General features: G+C 33.1%; 3 protein-coding genes, 1 long non-coding RNA gene and 1 other non-coding gene across 5 annotated transcripts; 4 read left to right on the top strand and 1 right to left on the bottom strand.

Annotated features, from left to right (window-relative positions):
* Positions 1–3,341: 3,341 nt before the first annotated feature.
* LOC123228368 lies at positions 3,342–4,248 on the top strand. Its single transcript, XR_006504671.1, has 2 exons — positions 3,342–3,720; positions 3,879–4,248. It is a non-coding gene; the product is annotated as an uncharacterized LOC123228368 (long non-coding RNA).
* A 306-nt stretch (positions 4,249–4,554) lies between these two features.
* Positions 4,555–7,330, top strand: LOC123228367 (very-long-chain enoyl-CoA reductase-like). The gene is made up of 4 exons (XM_044653747.1): positions 4,555–4,875; positions 4,976–5,015; positions 5,722–6,476; positions 7,036–7,330. Exons 1-4 carry the CDS (start codon positions 4,807–4,809, stop codon positions 7,102–7,104), a joined length of 933 nt encoding a protein of 310 aa, XP_044509682.1. The 5' UTR covers positions 4,555–4,806; the 3' UTR covers positions 7,105–7,330.
* A 4,093-nt stretch (positions 7,331–11,423) lies between these two features.
* LOC123227365 (actin-like) lies at positions 11,424–14,027 on the top strand. Its single transcript, XM_044652138.1, has 5 exons — positions 11,424–11,564; positions 12,158–12,230; positions 12,310–12,703; positions 13,022–13,635; positions 13,727–14,027. The coding sequence occupies exons 2-5, from the start codon at positions 12,171–12,173 to the stop codon at positions 13,790–13,792; spliced, it is 1,134 nt and encodes a 377-aa protein (XP_044508073.1). The 5' UTR covers positions 11,424–11,564; positions 12,158–12,170; the 3' UTR covers positions 13,793–14,027.
* Positions 14,028–14,809: 782 nt separating this feature from the next.
* On the bottom strand, positions 14,810–17,732 carry LOC123227366 (dolichyl-phosphate beta-glucosyltransferase-like). Its single transcript, XM_044652139.1, has 10 exons — positions 17,562–17,732; positions 17,383–17,431; positions 17,208–17,314; positions 17,025–17,070; positions 16,403–16,537; positions 16,183–16,272; positions 15,916–16,047; positions 15,726–15,809; positions 15,510–15,574; positions 14,810–15,262 (listed from the first exon to the last, which is right to left on the bottom strand). The coding sequence occupies exons 1-10, from the start codon at positions 17,672–17,674 to the stop codon at positions 15,076–15,078; spliced, it is 1,008 nt and encodes a 335-aa protein (XP_044508074.1). The 5' UTR covers positions 17,675–17,732; the 3' UTR covers positions 14,810–15,075.
* Positions 17,733–17,805: 73 nt separating this feature from the next.
* On the top strand, positions 17,806–17,878 carry TRNAK-CUU. The gene has a single exon. It is a non-coding gene; the product is annotated as a tRNA-Lys (tRNA).
* Positions 17,879–18,131: the final 253 nt, after the last annotated feature.

Genomic DNA, 18,131 nt, shown 5'->3' with positions numbered 1-18,131 from the left:
AAAAATAAAGGTAAATTATATAAAAAATTATTGGATATTTTAATTTAATTAAAATTAATAATAATAAGATTAGATCCTGAGAATCATATATAAATCATAAATAATTACATTTGATTATTTAAACATAATTTTTTCTCATTTAACTATAAATATTAATGATCAATGCAATGGGAGGGAGAGGAGAGGAAAGCGATATGCATATAGACAAAAAGACATAAGTCAAAAGTTATATTCGTCTACCTATTAATACATAATTTTTATAGAAATTCACATATTTTCTTGAGACTGTTGTCTAAATTAAAGTAATTATTTAAATGTATTTTATTATAACTACTGTATCATTATATACTGTCAAACAGGTTTTTGACCATCGAGCCAACTTTTATTTGGCTCCCGATGGAGACGAGGTCGTCATCTTCGTCTGGAAAGACAAAGAGCTTCGTCTCTCGATGATGCTCTTTGACTTTCTAGGCGAAGACGACGCCAGATCTGGGCCGATCGACATTTCAGAGGAGAGAAGAGAGGCCGCGGAGCATGGTGGTGCGTCGAGAAGGCTTCGTCGTCGGCGATGACACCGAATTTGGCATCGGGGATTGAAAACTAAACCCTAAGGGGGGGGGGGGGGGAATACTATTTTTCAAAACTTGGCTTAGGGAAAAATAATTAGTTTTTAGGGGTTGGAGGGGAAAAGACGATTAAATTTTAATTTATTTTTAATATTATAGATAAAATGACGATTTTACCTTTGAATCCTTTTTTTTTAACAGCCCATGGATAGGTAAATAGACTTTTCAAAGTTAACGGGTGGAAATATGCAGAAAAAGTATACCTTGGGCGGGAAATAGTCCTTTGGCCATTAACTTATTCTAGCTTTGTTTAAGGCAATATTAATGTTAATAGTGCACGTTTACGTTGACTACTTACCTTTTCAAGCGTCAACTTTATTAATTAAGTTATAATTTTGTATATTGATAAGTTCGAATGTGAAAGAAATAAAGAAAAGTATTTTTTTTAAATATATATTAACGAAAAAAATAATGCCCTTTAAAGGAGGATTCAAAAATAATCTAAACTTGATCTATCAAATGGACAACCAACAAAAACATACAACAGCTAAACATAATTTATATAAAACCAAAGTATATCATGTTCTCTTAAGGATCCATCAAAATTTCTATCATTATAGAGAAAAATCAAATCTAACTTTTGTATCTATGCATGTTTAACCAAAAATAGCATGTAGGAGTAATTAACATTTTCCAACCCAAGGTTTAGCCTAATAACACATTTCTATCTATTAAATGCATAAATCACATGTGAGAGATTTATTTTGGATTATGACGATAGTCGTTAATGAGGATGATAATATGGTGCTGAGTGATGTGGAAAATAAGATCGATGTAGGAGATTTATTTGAAGAAGAGGTTTTTATTGAGAGATTTTGGGAAGTGTTAATGAAGTTAAATTGTGAGAGACGAGTTCGAGAAATAACAAAGAATTCTACATGAATTTAATGAGAAATTCAATCGGTTCTAGGCATTGGGTAAACTTAAGGCTACAAGACTAAAAAAAATCTGACAATTGATTGATCGGGAAAGCATTAGATAAACATTAAACTATTTGTTAAGCCTAATTGTTGGTCATGAGTAAGATATCTTTTTTAAACCAATCAACATGTAGAAGATGAAATTCTTTTCATTTTCTTTCATGTATTGTGACTTTTCAAATAAATATAAAAGAATTATTATGAATTAATACAATAGTTGGAAGAGTCATTGCTTCTCCCATATCTAATGATGTTCTAGTTGAGATTTAAAATTTTAATTTAGATCTTATTATGAGAAAGAAAAACTATGATTTTGAAAACAAACACAAAGGGTAGCTCATAGGTCAGTCGAGTAGTGAGACAAGGACAAGAGATAGATAGACAAAGCTTTGAGCAGTGAAAGACGTCAAAATGGAGGTAGATCTAAAATAGCATCTTTAGTTGGAGGATTTCCTAACCAAAGGGAAAGATGAATCCACATACAAGTGGAGGACAATGTTATGTTGTCGATGAAGTTATTGTTGAATGAATGTGATGTTGGGATGTTTGGTTTAATGTTGATGGTGTTTAGTTGACCAAACCACGTAAAAAGAAGAGAGTGTGTAGAAGAAGAAAGTGAGAATATAAATTTATTATTAAAATGAATTTTTATTAAAAAAACTTTTTTTTGTCAGTTTTTAAGATAATATAATAATTTTAAATAGTAAAATAATTAGAGATGATATGATAATTTTACTTTTTACATGGTATCAATATTATTTTCCATTAATACAGTTATTTTTAGGGCAAAAAAGTATGATTTATGATTTTAAGACAAAAAAAGAAATTTTTTTCTTTCAAGCCAAACTTTAGTGGAAAAATGTTAACCCTCTATTTACAATTCCTCATGGATGAAAATATTTTATTTATAGATTTGTGTGGTTTTTAATCTCATCTAAGTTTTACTCTCTTTTTAAACTTTCATTTGTTAGCTTTCAAAAACTTAAATGCTCATCCATTAACTGTTAAAATTAACAAAATTTATTTGTTTTAAATTTTATCTTTTTTTCTTCTTAAACTTTAAAAATTAACAATTTTTTTCACTTAAAAGTTTGAAAGTTATATTTTCTCTTATTAGAGACCTTCTTCAGTCTATCCTCTTTATCTGTCACTAAAGACCCTAACCTAAGAATGATAGAAAGGATTGCAAATCAGCGGACAATCGAACACATCCACAAAGGTCAACAACAAACAAATTGACTACGATTTGACCAAAATTGACCACAGTTTGACTGTATTTAGAGGTGGGAACAACTTCTATTATTAATGGTAGATGTAAGCAAAATATTAATCAAGAATTGGTTTGGTAAAACAAATCATCACCGATATTTTAACAAACAGTGATGTAATAGAATTTATTCTTAACTGATAAACTTCCATCATGGCCAACTGGTTATTTAGTGTGTGGAGTTGGGCATCTATTGATCCGAAGCTTGATAAACAAAATGTTAATCAAGAATTGGTTTGATAAAACAAATCATCACGGATATTTTAGCAAACAGTAACGTAATAGAATTTATTCTTAACTGATAAGCTTCCACCATGGCCAACTGGTTATTTGGTGTGTGTGGTTGCGCATCTATTGATCCGAAGCTTGATAAGTAAAATATTAATCAAGAATTGGTTTGATAAAACAAATCATCATGGATATTTTAGCAAACAGTGATGTAATAGAATTTATTCTTAACTGATAAACTTCCACTATGGCCAACTGGTTATTTGGTGTGTGGGGTTGGGCATATATTGATCCGAAGCTTGATATGATATGCAAGGAAAAGAGGGAAAATTATAAAGGAAGTCGTTTCATCTTCTGTGAAAGTTGAACAATGTTAATGATTTTCCGATTCACCTTTAAATGAATTCTGTGTTAATGTCAATATTTTGGGCCAAAAAGAACAATGCATGTTTTGGGTCAGGTGTCAGCTCAGCCCACATTTATTTGTAATCAATTCAAAACTCCAAAAATTTCAGTGCAACGTAAAAACTCAGTTATTGTTGCAGCAGTAGGAATGAAGAGAAAATTTGGAGGATCGCACCCCGCGGGGACTCCATCACTGGCTTGGTCCTGTGTTGTAGTTATCGTCTCGCTTCTTGCAGGTGCTTCCGTTGTACACAACATCTACAAGCCAGATCTCGTATTACTCAACGTCTCTCTATTACAATTTTTTGACACTCATAACTTGTTCGATAAAATGCCTGACTCGATTTCGTGCTTGCCCACAAGTCGACTTTGATTCAAAGATGGACATCTAAAACTAATAAATAAAATGTGGGTTTGTTGTTTTGTTTGCAGACACTACCGCCGCTGGAGAAAGATGGCAAAAAAGAAGCTGAGAAACCATGAAAATTTCTGTAGCTCAAATTTTCCTCAAATTTATTAGTTGAACGTCAGAATGTTTATCTGGGTTCTTCTTTTTGTCTCTGGGTATTGATTAGTTCAATATTTTTGTTTGAATATTTGAGAAACAAATTATTTAGAAATTCAAAGGAGCACTGATGTTTTATCTGAGTTTGATGAAGAAAGCCAACAAGAAACCAGTAACCAGTAAGCAGAAACATTCTGTTGGCTTTTGTAGCTTAGGTGTCTTTGAATTGCCTGCAAGCAAGGCTTGTTGAAATTGAAATTAACAGTTTTAAAGAATTGAAATTTGAGATTGTATTTATTCATTTTTCCTATAAACTCATGTTTTGTAAAGTCATTAGTTTATAATCTCACTGAAAGAATGTGGCAGGCTGCCAGCCATGTAAGATTAATAATTCCTAAATATCTGCCAACCATTTTGATTGTGAATGACATTATAAATGCAAAACTTAATAAAGTTGGTTAGTAAGTTACCTAATTTTCTTTTATATTACCCTCATAACAAAAAATTTGCCCTAGATTGCCTTCTAAATCTTGCATTACAAGAATAAATGTGTTTCAGGTCCATCTATTGAACGATCCCAATCAGAAATATATGACGTGTTGACATCAGAAAGGTACTGATAAGAAATCAACAAATAAGAATGGATGTTGCTGATTGGTTTGGCAAGTTAGCTGCCCTACCTCAACCAGACGCCTTTAATATCACAAAACTACCTTCGTTATTATTTATTCATTGCCTTCGCACATGTTTTGATCCAGCTACCTCTCCCTAAATCTTTCACAATATCCTCTACTTTTAAAAGGGTTGGTCGCTTAAACCATCTTCTCAATTGCGCTCTCTCAGTTCTTCCCCAATATGAAGGTCTCCGTGGTTTCTCGCTCAGGTAGAGAAGTTATCAAAGGTGGCCTCGAACTTAACGATTCGGTATGTTTACTTTGTTTCGTTTCTTTATTATTATTTTTTTTTCCAGTGAATAGTTGTGGATTGCTATGGTTGTTTTAATTGTTTTTGGGTTGCTTTGCAGGCTACCGTAACTGATTTGCAGGAGGCAATTTATAAGCGAAGTAAGTGCTTGATATGGCTCTCTTTTCGGCATTTTAGAACTGTCAATTTATAGATTTCTGTTTCTTCTTTGGTCAACTTCTAAACAATATTTTGTAACAAAGATAGTCTTTGGTTCATGCTGCTATTTTTTTGCCGCTTTATACAAATATTTTTGTGCTTTTTCAGTTTTTGACAAATCAAGATGCTTCTTTTTTTGGTTGTGTATCATGTGAACTATGTGAGGAAGGTTGACAATTTTGAATGTTGTAAGAGTGTGAATTTCATTGATGTGAAGTTTGTTTGTTTGCTTGGTAGTATCATTCTATCAACTGATGGTCACTGCCATTGCAGAAAGTTCAGTTAAAGCTTAAAAGTTTCACAATAAATGAGTTATTTGCAGCACAACAGCGTTTTCTAGTACAAGACCATTTCTGGTAGAAAATATGCTCCAGAAATGCTTTTTATACATAATTTTAAGAGGCATGTGTTCTGATTTCTCGTTAGACTTTCAAGCATAATCAGAAGATTAAATATTTATGAAATGAACCTACGTTCCCTCCACTATGATAGGACTTCTTTCTTCGTTCATCTCAAATTTTATGTTCCTTAAGACTTTTATCTTGCACCAGTTAACCATACCAATTTTTCATTTCCTGTATGTCTGTGCGATCAAAATCATTGTATAGTTTGAATTAATAACCTAATTTGCTTTCCTTCTGTTGACAGCTAAAAAGTTTTACCCTTCTAGACAACGAATAACCCTTCCTCTCCCACCGGGATCAAAGGAGAGGCCTACTGTCCTCAATTACAACAAGAGTCTCAAAGACTATTGTGATGGAAACTCGGGCAACTTGACCATAGTGTTCAAGGACCTGGGCCCACAAGTTTCTTACCGGACACTTTTCTTCTGGGAGTACCTTGGTCCTTTGATCCTCTACCCTGTTTTTTACTACTTCCCTGTGTACCAATTCTTTGGCTACAAAGGGGAGCGTGTCGTCCACCCAGTTCAAACATATGCTTTATACTATTGGTGTTTCCACTACTTCAAAAGAATTATGGAAACTTTTTTTGTGCACCGCTTTAGCCATGCAACCTCACCACTTTCCAATGTGTTCCGCAATTGCGCATACTATTGGACTTTTGGTTGTTACATTGCTTACTATGTGAACCACCCACTTTACACCCCTGTTAGTGATCTCCAAATGAAGATTGGGTTTGGGTTTGGATTGCTTTGCCAAGTCTCAAACTTTTATACACATATCTTGCTTAAGAATCTACGCAACCCTAATGGCAGTGGAGGATATCAAATCCCACGTGGGTTTCTTTTCAATATTGTGACATGTGCAAACTACACAACAGAAATTTATCAGTGGTTGGGTTTCAATATTGCAACACAGACTGTTGCAGGTTACATCTTTCTTGTGGTTGCTGCTGCTATCATGACCAATTGGGCCCTTGCAAAGCATCGTCGCTTGAAGAAGGTTCATTCAAAACTTTTGTTACATGCAGTTGTTATTCTGTTGCATTTGGACATCCAGTTTGGGATCTTCATTTATGTTGGTCTATACATGTCTTGGTTTTCATATCACTCTGTATTTAGGCTTGCACTAAAGTATAAAAACATGCATATATGTTCAAAGTGGATGTGTTTATATTCAAACATAAATAAGTGGATAGGATATGTGTGTTTTGGGTAAACTGAACTTGGATTTAACTCAAATTAGATATCTTATCTCAATTTATTCAGATTAATTATTTCATGATTAGTTTTGTAATTGGATTTATAACTCAATCTGGTTCCATTGAGAACCTATTCCCCCTTTGTTATCACTTAGACAATGAAGATATAGTAATATGAACCTGTCCATATGAAATACCCAATTTTTTAGGCATATAATTTACTTGGTGTTTATTGTTGCCTGTCTGTAAATTATGACTTGATTGTAGAAACAAGAGCATCTAATTTTTATTGTTTTCCCTATCTTCTCTATGTAATCAAATGGAATCATCTGTTTACTCTTGATTCCTTGACTTCTACAGCTATTTGACGGGAAGGACGGAAGGCCAAAATATCCACGACGATGGTTGATATTGCCCCCGTTTCTGTAGAAGTAAACAAGCATGTCTATTGTTGGTTAACTCTTGGATTCAACAACTAGAATGCTAGTGAGATATGAATTAGAGATCGGGAGTTCACATAGTTTTGTAATTGGGTCCAGTCATTCATTCCGACGTTGTACTTCGTTTCAATTTCGTAATTTGTTGTCTATATGTAATAACTCTGGGAATTTTTTTGAGCCTTGTTGGTTTAGTATTTCGTGCATGGTTTTCTTGATTCTCGATTCTTCTTTTTTATCCTGAATGTAACATCATGGTTTGCATCTCTAACACAAAGCTATTGCTTGAAACCTTTGAATGCTAAATTCTCAAGCTTTTCCCCTGACATTAATTGATACCTAATTTAAAGAGTCGTGCAAGATATGTTATGATATCAGTAAATAGAGTTTGAGAAGATTCGAGTAAGTTTGTTAAGAATGATTGGAAATTCTTAGGGAGATGTGACAAAGATTGGTACTAAAATTTATTAAGTAAATTCATTTGATAGTTGAAATGTCTTAATTTACAGTGATTTCATTAATTTGTGGTTTAGCACAAGAATAATATAACGGTTCCCCCTTCCCTTCTCTTTTCTTTCCTTTTTATTTACAAAATTTTGGAGAAAAAAACCTAGTCTGAATTTTTTCTTTCTTCTCAAAATTTAATCTATAATTTTGAATTTAAATAAAATAATTTATACCCGTATTGATGACATTTACACTTATGTAAAGGTTAATATATTTAGTAGATGATCATCGTGATATAAGATTTTTATGTAATTTTTTCTTTGACAACAGTAAAAAAGTCTTCAAATTTAAAATTACTTTATCACTGGTCTTTGGTTATTGGCCTCCAGTATCTAGTCTTTGATATCTTGAATTGCTATGTGCCTATGTTTAGAGGACTAATCTGAAACCACTTATTTTTTTACGGCCGAAAGACTTGTTCCCACCCAAGGTTTAATGTAATCCCTTGTCACCCTTCAACTTTTAAAAACTCAAAATCCCACCCATGAGTAAATTCCGTTAACGATTTCTGTTAATCAAAAAGGTAATTTAGTAAATTTAAGTGCATTAAGCTTAAAACAACTTTTGTTTTATTCAACAAATAAAAAAAGTTAAATGCCGCAAAAATTAAATGTTGGTAGACTTTTGAATTTTTACACAGTACATAAGCAATTGACACATGGCAACTCTTTAAATACAACCTTTGTTTTTAATGCATTTAAGCAATATTTGTAACGATTTAATCAACGAAGGATAGTGTGGCATCATTAAAATGGGCCACGTGAAGGAAAAATTAAAAAGGTTGACGATTTTTATAAAAAGTGGCGATGCAATTCGCCTCACTCGGATGAAGTGCGCCATGATGATTTCAAATCAACGGATGAAATGTTTTGGGCAAAAATCAATGGACATGGATAAGCTTAGGAAAAATTAGCCAATACATTTGTGATACATGAAGGATTGTTATGTCATTACACATATATTCGAAAAAAAATCTGTGAATAGAATATATATTTATATGGAGAAGAACAAATGAAATGGTTACACATGTCTGATTTTGTTTAAACGCAATATGAAGAAAACAAGCGAAAGTCTATTCATTTTCTTTCGTTTCTCCCTTTTCGCTTTCCAAGTAAGGATGCTTTGCAAGTTCGGATGTACTGTGAGGCTAAAAATCTCCAGTTAATGGTGACGGTAAAGGGACAAGAACAACACTAAAGGGTATATTTGTCTTTTCAATATAGAGGGGTAAAAATGATATTTCAGTCTCCAGTTAATTCATAATTTACATTAAAGGGTATATTTGTCTTTTCAATATAGAGGGGTAAAAATGATATTTCAATCTTTCACTTACAGGAACTGTTAACAGAATTTGTCTATGGGTGGGAGTTTGGATTTTTGAAAGTTGAATGGTGAAAGTTGGGCATTACATGAAACCTTGGGTGGAAACAAGTCTTTTGGCCTTTTTTAAACTACATAACACTTGTCCCCTGGTTCTTGAAGTTCATACTGGACTTAAAAAACTACAACGTGAAAATATTATCATATCTTTTTATAGATAATGTGAGCTAGCATCATCATAATCTTATAAATGTTTTAGCGGTGTATTAATCTTTGCGTATCAAATTTCTTGCAGAATACGACTTGACGTGCACTGTTTACATTTTGGGACAGCCCACATGTATCATTTTTTTATTTGAATGGTGAAGATGGTTGCTCTTCGTGTATAAAAGGAAATCCCACCAGACAATTGCTGTGCAAAAGCTATATAATAAGAAGATAGCTACCCCAATTCATGGGTCCAATGGAAACAAATGACTTTGTCAAACTTGTTGACAACGAGGGCACTAGTTTTTTGAAAGACGGCAAAGGTTGTAGGTTGGTTGGAGGACAGCTTGGGTTGAAGCAGAGCTTGATTTCAAGAAAAGTTTTACGTGACTTGCTTCAAAAGAACTTTGATAAAGGTTGTTGGTAGTGGAACTTCGGTGATGGTTGTTGATTAAGTTGCATTTGAGTAGAGCTCAAGTTTGAGCTTCATTCAAATGAGTTTGACTCAAACGTATTTACGTTTAAACTTTAAAAGTATATGACTTGTAAAACTTACAAGCTTAAAAATTTTGATATGACTAAAATAATATCATTTTTATTAATACGTATTAAAATGACGTTTTAGTATCGAAACAATTCAAAGTTTGATTCAAGTTCGAACTTGAGCCAAACTTGAGTTCTAAAATTTTTAAATATAATTGAATGATTATGAATTAAATATAAAATAATACTTAATTACATAATGATGCATAATTTGTATTTTCAAATTATATACAAAAAAATATGTACACATAATATTATTCTAAAATTTTTTGTTTGATGCCTTTGATAAAACATTATTTATTATAGTGATCTGTATTATTTTGTGTTTCACTTTGTGGTCACAATGTTTAAATAAATATTTTGTAAAAAAAAAAATCAGTTATATACCACACTTTATATATTTTAAAGGTGTGTTTGGTTTAGGTATATTATTTTATTTGAATACTTATGGTATAATTATTTTAAAATATTTTTTATATTTTTTGTTATATTAATTGAAAATAAAGTTATTTTTACCCTAAAAAATTAATAAATAAATATATAAATATATAATTATAATAAAATCAGTATTATTTGAATAATATTTTAATATTTAAGGTAGATATAATAATTAAATTACCCTTTAAGGGGATTTGGTTCTTAGTAAACAAAAATGATCTTTATAATCTATCTTTAAAATTATTATAATTTTTTATTACCAATAATGATGTGGTGGATAAAATAGGTGATAATCTGATTATCAAATTTACCGTAAATATTAAAATATTACTAAAGTAATCTTGATTTTATTATAATTATATTCTTATTTATTAATTTTTTAGGATAAAAATAACCGCTTTTAAATTAATATAACAAATAATATAAAACACTCAAGGGTATTTAAGTAAATTAATATATTAGTATTTTTTTATTACCTCTAACAAAACACAATAATTATTTACATCTATTAAATTTTATTCAACATAATAATAATTTATATCAAATAATATTCTAAATAATTTATTTTCAAGGTAATCTTTTAAGTTTGGTAATAAAAATTACTTAAATCAAATACTCTCTTTTATCACATTACTATTACTCATAAAAAATTATCGAAATATTTTATTATTTATAAATAAAAAAGAAAACTACCGAAACACCCCTTGGTATTATTTATTTCTTAAGCGTATCTATTTTTACGGTTTTTTTCGGCTTATTGTTCTAATTATATTATAAAGTTCTTTGAACAGGAATTGTTGTTTCATAGATTGTGAAACTAGATAGAGATTCGAGATAGAAAAGATTTTAGTATCAAATAAAAGGAAATCTTAAACATTTTTACCTATGCTATGCCGGAAGTTTGTGAGAACAAGTGAAGTGCTTGTGTTTACATTCAAATCCGTATAATTTTTTGTTAATCAAATTTTAATTATTTAGATTTTGCGTAAAAATTTGATTGAAATTAATTTTTGTTAAAAGGGATTTGAGATTTCTTGTCTTGACTTGATCCCATTGATGTAGGTTATGGTTGCAGCGGAATTATGTAAAAATCAATTTATTCCCTTTATGTCTTATTGCTATTTTCATATCCTGCTGATGCATGGGTTTATGTTCACGTAATTAATTTTACTACGTACTTAAATGTATTTACTTAAATCTTATTTTAATTTTTGATGATGGAAGGGCAAAACTGTAAAAGAAGAGGCTTAAATGCTGATGGAGGTGGATGCAGCCGGGAAAATGGCCCCAGAAGAGGCTATATATAAGCTGTACCCACTAATTAACGCAACGGTTCACAGCTCTTCTCGCTCTTCTTTTATATTAATTTCATTTCCTCTTCTCGCCATTTTGTGTGCCTTCTACTGCGCTTTTATCTCCTTCTCATCATCTTAACAGGTCATTTATCTTTCCGTTATTATTTTCTTATTTATTTTTAAACAAACAATTTCTTTATAGTTTTTCGTTAATTTTCTGATCGATCTGTTGATTATTTGCTCGTAGAATACATCTGGTGAATTGCTTATTTTGACAATGCATTGATCCGCATATACTTTTGATTTATATGATTTGCGATAAAATTTTATCTAATTTGTGTCTTTGACTGGATCCTAATGTAGAGTTTTGGTTAGTCAATTGTTTGATCGTTGCATTTGACATGACGCACGCTGATTTTTAATGAAAATGAATATTAAGTTTAATATGTTCCAATCAAGTTCCAATTCTGATATTTTCAATCCGAAATCTGCTGAAACCAGGACAATGGTTGTGTCCTTGTTGTAATTAAGAAATTGAGCTCTTGCCTTAACTTATCACTATGTAAATAAACTTGTATGTTGCAATTTTATTGAGGAACATGGTAAAGTTATATTTTATTAAAGATTCAAAATTTGATATTCAAATAACAAATTGAGGTAATGCATGGACAACCACGGTGTGGTTGTTTTGATTAAAAATGTATGTTTTTAACTGGTTGCATTTGGATATTGTAGATAGAAGTAGAAGATGGCAGATGCTGAGGATATTCAGCCACTCGTTTGCGATAATGGAACAGGAATGGTTAAGGTAATGAATGTAAATGAAAGTTCTTATTGACTGGTTTGTTTGAAGCATTGGCTTTTCTGATGATTTATTTTCCTTTTAGGCTGGATTTGCTGGTGATGATGCACCACGAGCTGTGTTCCCCAGTATTGTTGGCCGACCGCGTCACACCGGTGTGATGGTTGGTATGGGCCAGAAAGATGCATATGTTGGTGATGAGGCGCAATCTAAGAGGGGTATTTTAACTTTGAAATACCCAATTGAGCATGGTATTGTGAACAACTGGGATGACATGGAGAAGATTTGGCATCACACTTTCTACAATGAGCTTCGTGTTGCACCAGAAGAGCACCCAGTTCTCTTGACTGAGGCTCCTCTCAACCCCAAGGCTAATCGTGAGAAGATGACCCAGATTATGTTTGAGACTTTCAATGCTCCTGCTATGTATGTTGCCATTCAGGCTGTTCTTTCATTGTATGCAAGTGGTCGTACCACTGGTAAGAATCTCAGATTTAGAAAAACGATGTTTCTCTTCGTTAACATTTCTTATTGTTACAAGACACAGAGGCTGAATTATTGATCTGAAGACTGTAGTTGTGATATATAACTAGAATCCGGAGGAGTATGTTCTCTTTGGTATTGAATTGAATGCTTTTGATTGTAGTGATTGTTCCCTAAGACATCTAGTTTCAATCATCTTATTGACTTTTGGAGATGTCACATTCCTGTAGTTGTTTTTGTCAAATTACATTTTAGGTCCTGTGGACAGATGTTTTCCTTACTTTAAAACATGTATATTGTGCCTTTGCCTGTAGGTATTGTGTTGGACTCTGGTGATGGTGTCAGTCATACAGTCCCAATCTATGAGGGTTATGCCCTACCACATGCAATCCTCCGTCTTGACCTTGCTGGCCGTGACCTCACTGATGCATTGATGAAAATCCTCACTGAGCGTGGGTATTCTTTCACCACCACAGCTGAGCGTGAAATTGTCAGGGATATGAAGGAAAAACTGGCCTATATTGCCCTTGACTACGAGCAGGAGCTTGAGACTGCCAAGACCAGCTCTTCTGTTGAGAAGAGCTATGAATTGCCAGATGGACAGGTTATCACCATTGGTGCTGAGCGTTTCCGTTGTCCGGAGGTCCTCTTCCAACCATCCATGATCGGTATGGAAGCAGCAGGAATCCATGAGACCACATACAACTCAATCATGAAGTGTGATGTTGATATCAGAAAAGACTTGTATGGCAATATTGTCCTCAGTGGTGGTACAACCATGTTCCCTGGTATTGGTGACAGAATGAGCAAGGAAATTACTGCCCTTGCCCCAAGCAGCATGAAGATTAAGGTTGTGGCACCACCTGAGAGGAAATACAGTGTCTGGATTGGAGGGTCTATCTTGGCTTCCCTTAGCACCTTCCAGCAGGTACGTCTTTTTTCATGCTCATATGCAACAAAGTGTCTAAGTATCTGCTTGATTGTTTCTCATTTGTGATTTGCTTGTTTTTTGAGTGCAGATGTGGATCTCGAAGGCAGAGTATGATGAATCTGGGCCATCAATCGTGCATAGGAAGTGCTTCTAAGAGTTCACCAACAGGTTTGTTGAAGAAAGGAGTACTATTTTTGTCTTTGCAACCCCATTGCTTTGTTATCCTTCTATGTTAATTTTCGTGTTGGAGTGATGCCTTTGAGAAGGCTGAGCAGTTGATTTTCAAATTGGTCCAATTCTTTTATTGTTGTTTTTTGTGAGAAAAGCTGTTGACGTTCAATTTCCGTGGCTGCCTAGATAATAGTTGAAATATTATTTGTCTTTGAGGATGTGAAATGGGCCAGATGCACTCGATGATCTTAAACTCTTTGTTTCTCTTTGAATCCTCGTAAAGGGCTTTTGAAAAGGAGAATTAGAACAAACTCACTTTCCTTGAGGACTCTATGAGTGGTGTCAACACATAATAAAATAACAATAAAATTATGTATACATATTTTTAATACATAATTTATATATACAGACGATGTATCATTATATGATTAAGTGATTTTAAATTAAAGGCAACTAAAATGAACTCTTTCTCATCAATATATTGAAACAATATAAAGAATAAACTTACAATTCTACGAGTGTGATGCCGGTCAGAGCCAATCAAGCAGTCTTGATCTTTTCCTTGAGATAGAAATAAGCTTGCCCTTTTGAGATGATGAAAGACAGGATTGCTCATGTTGGAGTTCTTGTTAGAATACTAATGCTTAACATATCTAAGGTCAGGTAGGAAAAGAAAATGATGGAAACTATTCTTTGATAGCCTTTTAAAGTTTTCAAAGCCTTACAAAATAAAGCTTTTAAGTACGTAATGTAAGAATTGCGACAACTCTATTACAACACGAACAAACACCAACTTCTCTTTAAAAGTGAACCGTCTTGCGTATCAATAAAATTCGTTAAAATCTGTGTTTTAAATATAAATAAATAACTAAAGGAACCCCTGTAATTCGTTATAAAGCTTAGTCGGACTTTGACTGGTGATATTTGTCAACATTGCAAAAAGACCTGAAATGCAGTAATTTCGTGATTGAAAATCGTAATTATCATGAATATATAATCATATAGAAAAGATGCTTGGCTTTTTAATTTATTCCTCGGTAAGTATTAAGAAAACAACTAAAGAACAAGTAGCAATACAAATGGGCCGCATGGTTGGCATAAATAAGAACATCAAAACTGGTTTCAGCTTGCTCAATTATAATTTTAAAGATTTGTATAACCTACGGTTGCCTTATCAGTGTCTGATTCCTCTATTGCATTTAACTAGATCATGTGCCCTGAATCGTAATACCAGATAGTGTTATGAATCAAGTCAGGCTTAAAGGCTCAATTGGCAATCTTCCACATACCAGTCCTGTATCCAACTGACATAAGCACAAGCTCCCAAAGCATGTTGGGGATGCTCAGGGGATTCACCTTGGACCCGGGAATCTCAGACCAATTCACAGATATCTCAACCATTGGGATGTTAAACCTTTTGCATAGAAAAACTATCTCAACATCAAAGCACCACCTGCACAATCATATTTGCACTGTGAGCCATAATATATTTCAAGATCTATGCGAACATGAAATGGAAGGTCAAATATGGAATAAATCATTGCTTATGTGGACAAGATGAAAGCAGTTTTCAGGTAATATAAGCCATTCCATAACACAATGCAAACATGAAGCCATTGTCATTTTTTTATTTCAATTTTTGGAACTTAATTTTAATTTCAGGGTAGGTATCAATCAATATATAAACAAGTTGAAATCACCTTTTCAGACGGATATTTGTGAAAAGCTTCCTTGCTGCAGCCCTAGTAAACATCTTGAAGCCACACTAATGAACAAAGAATTACACATTTGATAATCAGCAACAAAGTTACTTCAATTTCAGAATACATTATTCAATATGAACACAAAAGGCTAGAATTGGTAATGAAGAAATAATGAGGTGCCAAAAGTAAATAAACTTATAAGACAAAACTCACCTGTGTATCACGAATACCAGGACCAGCAGTCAAGAGAACTACTATATGGAAACCCTTCATCAAAAAATTGCGGTACCACTTCCTCTGAAATGAAGTAAACTAGTTCAACTAAAAGAAGCTTAAAACAAAATTGAAATGCAGAGAGACCAAACATGTGTAAAATAGGAAGTGGCATTAACAAAAACTTAACAGTAGCCAAAGCTTTCTCTTCAAGATGAGCACGAGAACCAAATGCAGCTACTGGGACATCAGATATTCTAAAACTTGAATCACCAGCTGCTGACTCTCCATGATAATGCTCCTTTTTAGCAACTGAATAGATCTACATTGATAACATCAGGTATTCTGTAGTACATGGCTAATATAACCACATAACATGAAATATAGTTTTATCTGATAATTAAACAACATGAACTGCAGTAATATATTTCTGGTATAAATCAGAGCTAACACTGACCTGACTTTCAAGTTTTTCTAAGTCATTGACCTTAGTCGCACCATCAGCATCCAGCATTAGAAGTAATTCACCACGTGAATGAAGCATTCCCTGTTTTACAATGCTTTCACAGAAGGAAAGAGCTTCAATCAATTGTTGTCACAAGTATCAGAAAAGGAATCCTTTCAACATAATAAAATAACTCACAACAGATGAGATGTATTGTATAGCCTACACTCACTTTTCTTATAGCTTCTCCCTTGCCGTGATTTCTTCCGAGGAGAATGGTCCTCACATTGTCCACTGTGTATTTCTTTATAAAGTCAAACGCTACCCTCTTTGTCCCATCAACACTTCCATCATCAACAATCAATACCTGTCCGGTAATTCAGCAGTAAACAAATGTAATTGCATTGCAGAATAAGCCATTGTAAGGCCTAACCTCAAATAATGTGTAGATGGTAATCCCTAAAATCTGTTGGAAGTCAATTCACGTGTTCATACAGAGATTTCTATATCATTTAATATACTAGGTTAAACAACATTGAAAGCCACATTTCAAAATGCCATCAATATGAAACATTCAATATTCAGCCTATCAACAATAACAAATTTTAGGTGAAAATAGAGAATAAAATTATCCAAGCATTATACATTATTCTTTTGGTGGATTATTTCATAAGGCCGTATAAGCAACTCAATTCATCATGAACAAAAACAACGACAGAAAAAAAAAAATTTTCTTATCTCTTTTGAGAAGAAACACAGACTACAATTTTACACTAGCAATTCTAATACAATCAGCTCTCACTCTCACAAATCCCAGTTCAGACGATCCAACAAACGAAGGAAGCAAAAAGTACCTCATAAGAAAATGATTTATCCTTTGATGCACGGTGTTGAAGATAACTACAAAGTAAAAACTAAGTCATTACACTTTCTGCAATAACAATTAACGTAATCATGGATTATTAAAACAAACGCACGCTAAGCAGCATTGCCCTGATAATATAAGTAAATCAGATTAATTTTGAGATTCAACTTACTTCAAGGTTTCATCAAGAGCTCCAGGAAGCCTATGTTCTTCATTGAATGCAGGAATTATCAAAGAGATATATTTCTCCGCAGGATCAGTAAGAGAAGGACAAGAAATCTGAAAAAAAATATATAAATAAATGATGAATCTAAGAATGAACAAATGAAATAATTTAACCATATAACCTTTTTCAACGAATTGGGATCTTCGAAGATTGCAGGAGCTTCAATGTGGCTGTTCAAATGAAAATTTAATATCAGAAAAAATTAGGAAAATGCAAAACAAAAACGGAGGATATGAAGAAAGAAGATGAAGAAGATTAATAAAAATTCAAAATTAGGTTTTCTATCAATGACAAACATACGCGTTGTTCTGCCTTCTTCTATATGCTTCGAAAACGATCAGAGAAACTAATCCAAATAGCACAAACAGGATTAGAGCCACCGTGACCTCCACAATTGTCCATAGCAACGCCATCGCTTTGCCCTGAGCTTGGCTTTTGGTACTTTGCGCTTCTTGACCAGTAAATATCAAGTCACTGTCCCGTCAAACACATCAAGATCTATCGTGTTTTGATATATAAGTAATTATACAACAATGAACTTAAAGCCCGTCTAGCTCAGTGGGTAGAGCGCAAGGCTCTTAACCTTGTGGTCGTGGGTTCGAGCCCCACGGTGGGCGCTGTATCTTTTAAATAAAAACAATTTTAATTGAACAACTATGAAAACCCCATACGTTTTAGGAATATTTATAGCTTCCCACTATTGAAGAAAGGTGAGGTGGTAGAGATAGAACTAAAAACCCTCATACGGTGAAAGCTTTCAAATCTTTTGCTGCTTTATTGGATAGGAAGAAAAATGTAAGTACGCCAGCAAAGCATTTAAGGACTACTAAAATGGTGCAACGCAAAGCAAGTCAAATAGCTCATACACAA

Source organism: Mangifera indica, chromosome 10 (genome assembly GCF_011075055.1).
Source record: "Mangifera indica cultivar Alphonso chromosome 10, CATAS_Mindica_2.1, whole genome shotgun sequence".
Classification (NCBI taxonomy): domain Eukaryota; kingdom Viridiplantae; phylum Streptophyta; class Magnoliopsida; order Sapindales; family Anacardiaceae; genus Mangifera; species Mangifera indica.
The sequence above is the reverse complement of the archived record's forward strand: the minus strand, read 5'-3'. Positions and strand labels throughout refer to the sequence as shown.